The sequence below is a fragment of the Diadema setosum genome, chromosome 5 (genome assembly GCF_964275005.1).
Source record: "Diadema setosum chromosome 5, eeDiaSeto1, whole genome shotgun sequence".
Taxonomy (NCBI): Eukaryota; Metazoa; Echinodermata; class Echinoidea; order Diadematoida; family Diadematidae; genus Diadema; species Diadema setosum.
This window is the reverse complement of record NC_092689.1, coordinates 10,498,074-10,504,073: the sequence shown is the minus strand read 5'-3', so window position 1 is coordinate 10,504,073 and position 6,000 is coordinate 10,498,074. Positions and strand designations below refer to the sequence as shown.

Below are 6,000 nucleotides of genomic sequence, written 5' to 3'. Positions count from 1 at the left end.
TTGGCACTCGGCTTCTTGCTTGTTTTGAGGATTACGCACAGGTCTCAAATTTGCATTTCTCCAAGGATATCCTCATATGATCACATTTTGTTCCAAAAAAAAAAATAAAAGGGAGCAGCTTTACTGCCACACGAGTAGACTCGGTGACCTCGGCACTTCTAGACCTCTCACGGACTGTTTATTCATGCGGAGCTAGTCAGGCAGCCGATTTGGCCCCGACCAAATGACGCTGTCAAAGGCAAAAGAGATGGACAACATCTTCACTGGCCGGCTGACCAGCCTGCCACCTTTGACCTCAAAGGTAGTCAAGGTCATTCTCAGCTGCTGCAAGTCAGGTGAGTAGTGACCAAGTGGTATATCATATACATGTAATTGTACCAACTTTATATTTTTATTTATAGTCAATTAGATTAGTCATTCCTTTTGGAGGGTTTTTTTTTTGGTCATTTTTTTTTTTTTTGTCTGTATATTGCAGAATTTTTTTCGGTGGGTTTGTTGGCTTTAATTTGACACCTTTCTTTTTTCTTAGCAGGGATAGAACCCTTAATTGGCACCCTTCCCCAGGGATGTTAAATAAAATAAACAGAGTTTAAATTTTTCAATATCATAATTATCTAAAGTAGGCTTTTGATCTGCGTGGGATTTTCAGCAGGGATGCTCAGGGTGTCTTGTTTAGTTTTAAATTTTTGACACTATCCCAAGGGGTGCCGGAGGTAATGAGTTTTCATTCACTTATTCATGGGTCAGTCTAGCTGTTGCAGATTCTGGTGGTCAGTTTAATCAAGAAGAGTAAAATGACAATGGGAGAGGGGACTTTCAGACTGTTGGACAAAAATATTGCAGTGTTTAAAATGAAGTTTCAAGTCTGAACTTTCACCTGTCCTGCAATGAATAGTATAAACTTCTTTCAGGTGATGAACTTCTTTAAGAGTATAAATTTCCTTAAGTGTAGCATACAACACGAATTAATTGATGTGAATTGGACAAAAAGCTAGTGGTGGCACACACACCGCTACGTGTGCTTGTGTGCTAGCAGCTGTTTTGTTTTTGAGGAAACTTATGGATTTTATTGGCAATGTCCACATCAAACTGCATTTCAATTTCTCAGTCTGAGGTCTGTGTAAGTGGACATTTGTTTAATTGCATGCCATCAATCATGACTTTCTGTCTTTTCGATGAGATTATTTTTAGCCCGTTTTGAGGCATATAATCAACAAATGTGGGGATTGGTTATGGGTGTTGACAAAGCATAGCACCAAACATTCTCTCATTGGAAGATGAAACTTCATGGTAGTGGAAAGTGCCAAATCATTGCCACTGCAGAGCAGAGCCTGAAACATTTGTGTCCCTGATAGGTCTTGGTCTGTGTAAAGATTTTAAAGGATTTTCATATGACATAATCATGTATTATATCTCTCATGATGTCTCCAAATGTGGTATCATCCTAAAAATTCCCTGGTGCTTTCTTTCTGGCTTTTTGGAGGATTATCATCTTTTCTATGTTTATCTTTCATTTTGTTTTAATATAATACAATAGATTCACATTCTTCTTTTGAGCTGTCAATGTAACATTTCCTTGAGGTGTTTTTTCTGTTCTTTTTCTCTTTTTCTTTCTTTTTTAGTGTATTCATCTATATGGTATCTTTCCAATATGGCTGCATGTAATATTCCTGTATTCTTCTTTTGAACTGTATTTCTGGCTTTTGAAGCAATTCTCTTTAGTTTTTGTAATGCTTATGTTTGTTTGTTTGTTTGTGTGCATGTTTGCTGCTTGTTCTTGCTCAATTGTGATATCATTGTGTTCAATAATCCGGAGTGAGCTTAATGGATTGATGTGCATTGTATGGAGGAAGATTTCTGGATGAGCAGGTTTAGAATCTCGCCATCTTTGATAGGATGGTGGATGTCGAGTGATGTCGCAGCCTGGTCTGATCTCGCTGCTGGCTAAACGGTGCCTCACTGACAAGCTGGGATGGTTTGCTGTCAGGGCAGTGGCTGGTAGTCTAACTTCACCTTCATCTTTCCCTCGTTATCTCTTTTAAATATGTTTCTTTTTATCACCAGCATCTGAAGATCCCATCCTTTGTGACTCTTCACTCCTTGTCGCCTCCAGGAAGACTTGGGATTTCTGCTGCCATTTTATAACAGCTGTTTACCCCTTCTCCCTTCATCCCCCTTTTTTCTTCATTTTCTTCTCTCTCTTTCTCCTCTCTTTCTATCCCTCTCTCCCTTCTCTCTCTCTCTCTTCTTTCTCTCCCCTCTCTCTCTGTCCATCTCTCTTCTGTTGTCATCGTCCGTTGTACATTGTATGTCTTCTCGTGATCCCAGAATTTCTACTCTGCAGTCAGACTGTGTTGTCTCCTCCATTGGTTTCTACATGCAAAAATCCAATGATTGCAGCACCGTAAATAGAAATGGAGCACAAAAATCTGTTTTCTTCTATTCCTTCCTTCCTTCCTTCTTATTATTCTCTTTCTTTGGTGCATTTATCAACTCGCTTCACATTTTTCAGGGAGTTGATTTTTACAAAGCTGTTTTGATTATGGCATTAGGAGCTCATTTCTGGAGAGATGATAAACACAAAGTCTTTTTGAAACGCGTTTATAGCTGGGACCTGCCCTCACCAGCCACTGTCAACTACACATCTCCACTCCTCGGGTCAAACTGCGCAATGGAGCTGCGCAGTGACAAGACCTCCCAATTGACTCACGACAGAGTTGATGAATGCAACAACTCGAGAAACACGATCCGAAAGGCATTTGCAAACGCGTTCTGATAGTGGGATTGACATGTGTTGAAACGTGGGAAAGTTGATAAACGCAGCCCTTGTCTCTGTCACTTTTTCTTTCACTTTCACTCTATGTATTTCCATATTTCTGTTTCTCCGTCAGTTCCAGCATTCTCATCTTGCTGCTTTCTCTTTCTGTACAAAGTCAAGCTTGAGTTGTCGTTTGCGTGTGTGCATGTGTGTATGTTTGTGTGTTTGTCTGTGTGTGTGTATGTGCATGGTATGCTGAAGAACAATGCTGTCTGTATATTTTCCTATAATTTGGCTGCTATTCCAGGAACATGACCCAAATCCCATGACAACAATTACATGTATATTTCCAATCTAATCAAGCTGGAGTGTGGCACCACTGCATGTCTGCTGAAAAGAGATCAGTTATTGTTTGCCAGCCTAACCCTGTGAGTGCAACGAGGGTACTATCTTCACAGTGTTGCTGTTGATATCGTCTTTGTGTCTAGTTGTCTCCCCCTTTGGTTTTTGTGGGGGTTTTTTTGTGGTTGTTTTTTTGTTGTTGAAGAATTTGAAGAAAGGCACCATTAATACTTAATTCAGGAACTGCATTGATTAAAGATTGTTCAGGGAAAAAAAAAAGTGATTTAGATCAAGTGTTGTCTTCAAGCAGTTTAAAGTCTAAGCTTATTTTGTACTAGTGATGTGAACAAGTGTTTGTAATATAAGTTTTTGGATGTTTTTTTTTTTTCATTTCATGAGATAACTTGTCAGAGAAAATTGCAGCCTGCTTACAATCTTCAAAGCATAATTTCAGGGATTTCAAAAATGACAACTTGAAATGAAAGTTGGAATTCAAAATTACATTTTGTGATGTTATCCTCAACCGTTGCCTGTTGCGGGGGAAGGGGTGCTGCAGTTGAAGTACTCTTTCATTGTTTTCTTTTTTATTTCTTTTATTGTGTGTGGCATCGATGCTCCAAGTTTTTCTGCTCTTATTCTTATTTTGACCTCTACAGATACCATACAGGAGAGGCTGACACTCCTTCGTGATGCCGTTCCAGAATTGCAAAGATTTTGTCAGCAGTATGGTCTCGACTTCCAGGTAAGTAGACAATTTCATTTTTTCAAATTTTTCCTACAGAAGCCACACATGATATCCTACTTCATAAATTTCCTGTCCTTACTCTTCTTGCAACTGTGCAATTAAAACCTATTACTGTGGTTTGTTTGGTCTTCTTTTTTTTTCTTTCTTTCTTTCTCTATATCTCATTCTAACTTCCTCTTTTCCTCGGAAATTTGCATTTTAGGAATATTGCTGGGAATCCATTGTCGAGTATTTGTTTGATTGTATTCTCGGAAAACCGCTCAGTATCTTGTTTCCCGGCAGAATTCCCTCCAGAGGCCATTTGTTGGTCTGATATGCAAATTGGCCGACAATGATCATGCCGAGTGCGTTCATTACCCGACCCATTGACGTCAGTATTTCTTCGTTGACACTGAGCACTCTACTCTAAATGTTTCGCGCAGTATGAAGTACATCGCTAGTGGGGTGAAAGAATTCTGATAATTTACATTGTTTATTTTTCATTACAGTTTCATTGTCATAATTGTATGTCATAGGACCATACTCGTTTTGTATGAGGTGTACATTTTGGACATATCATTAAGTTATGATTCTTGGAATGTTTAATTCATTTATTATTTTCAACCTAAGGAAACACACTTTCTAAAGCATATATTCTATCCATGGAGCTGAAATGAACCACTGAGTAACAACAGAAGAGTTTGTTTGCAAAAACCGATAAGTCCATATTTGCCAAAGGGAGATATTTGCGATTAAAGGTCAAGAAAAATAAAGAGAATAATAAAAAAAAAATTTGCTTCTTTTGACCATAACTTCAAAAATGTACCTTTATATGTAGTGACCAATATATCATTTTAAAGGTATTATTTTGTACTTTATGACAGGAACCGTACTTCAAAATCTTCAAAAATGGACTTATCGGTTTTTGCAAACAAACTCTTCAACAGTAGAGTAAGCATCATTACAGCAGACTCACAATAGTCCCCTTTCGTAGCTCACATCATTGGGCAAGACAGTACAGTGGTGGTTCTCTGTCACCTCTGGAGAAGCAGAAAGACCCATGAACATCGATGATGAAAATGATATCCATCGCAATGATTAATTTTCTAGTAGGCCTGAAAAAAAAAAATCAGTTTGGAGCACCTCAAATTATTTTGTTATTTTGATGTTTTCTGGCATACAGGAGCTGCCCTTTCTTTCTATCAAAACTCAAAATTTGAATGTATCAGGTGACGTATAAATGGTGTCTTTAATTTTTTTTTATTTTTTTTTTAGACTGATGTATTTTTTTGTCTCAAGTTGTTTTTCTCCATTTTCCACCTTTGAATTGTTTGAAAGTGTGCCTGAAAAGGCTTACAGAATTTTTGATTATACAGCTTTTGGTAGCTTTAAGTCAAGATCATGAATGAAATGTTGTTAATGAGTATACCGAATCTTACATTAATCTGATCATCCCTTCAAAGTGGTTGCCTTTGAGTTTAAATCCCCTTGTTGTTCCACACACAATAATGGATGACCTTGTGCATCTGAGCAGACCCTGAACTCCAGTTAGAGCTCTTTTTATCCAAAGTAACCTTCATCCATGCATATGTTTGTGTCATTTGCTTTGATGGATTATGAACATCCAATCTTATCTAGTCATATATAATCTTTTCAGAGCATAGTACTTCCTTTTTCAGAATTTGACCGTAACTAAAATTTCCAATTTGAAAAACTTTTTGTGGGTCTTTTGTGATATAGGGTATTAGCATAGCATTCAAAGAAAATACCAGTAGCTGTAGCGAAAAAGCATTGGGCATAGAATACAGAATAAGTTCAAGGGTTTGTGACTTGGATGTGTGATGTCATTATTAAAATACATGGAATACAATTGCAGCATTATGCATGAAACAAGGAAATGAGAAAAAATGTTGCAACCGGCGTGAACTGAACAATTTAACAACATTCAATCAAAATTCAGCATACTGGTTATACCACTCGTTTCCGTATAAATGACCTCAGTGACTTTTTCAGTCGCCTTGCTCTTTTCCAAAGGCAAAATTGTTGGGTAGACCGTGGCAACAGCAGTTGTTTATATTCATTTCCAATATGTTATACCTTGTTAAAAAGAGGAAGAGAGAAAAGACCCAGAAAACCTGCCAAAGAAATGAGGTTTTCTCATTTGTTTTGAGCTTCA

General features: G+C 37.7%; 1 protein-coding gene across 1 annotated transcript in view; it reads left to right on the top strand.

The window, feature by feature from the left end:
* The first annotated feature begins 223 nt into the window (after nt 1-223).
* The window catches only part of LOC140229076 (NACHT domain- and WD repeat-containing protein 1-like), a 37,680-nt gene continuing 31,903 nt past the window's right edge, over nt 224-6,000 (top strand). Inside the window, exons 1-2 of the mRNA XM_072309335.1 lie at nt 224-335; nt 3,757-3,842. Of these exons, the coding sequence (XP_072165436.1) occupies nt 224-335; nt 3,757-3,842 (198 nt within the window). The remainder of the gene's footprint in view (nt 336-3,756; nt 3,843-6,000) is intronic.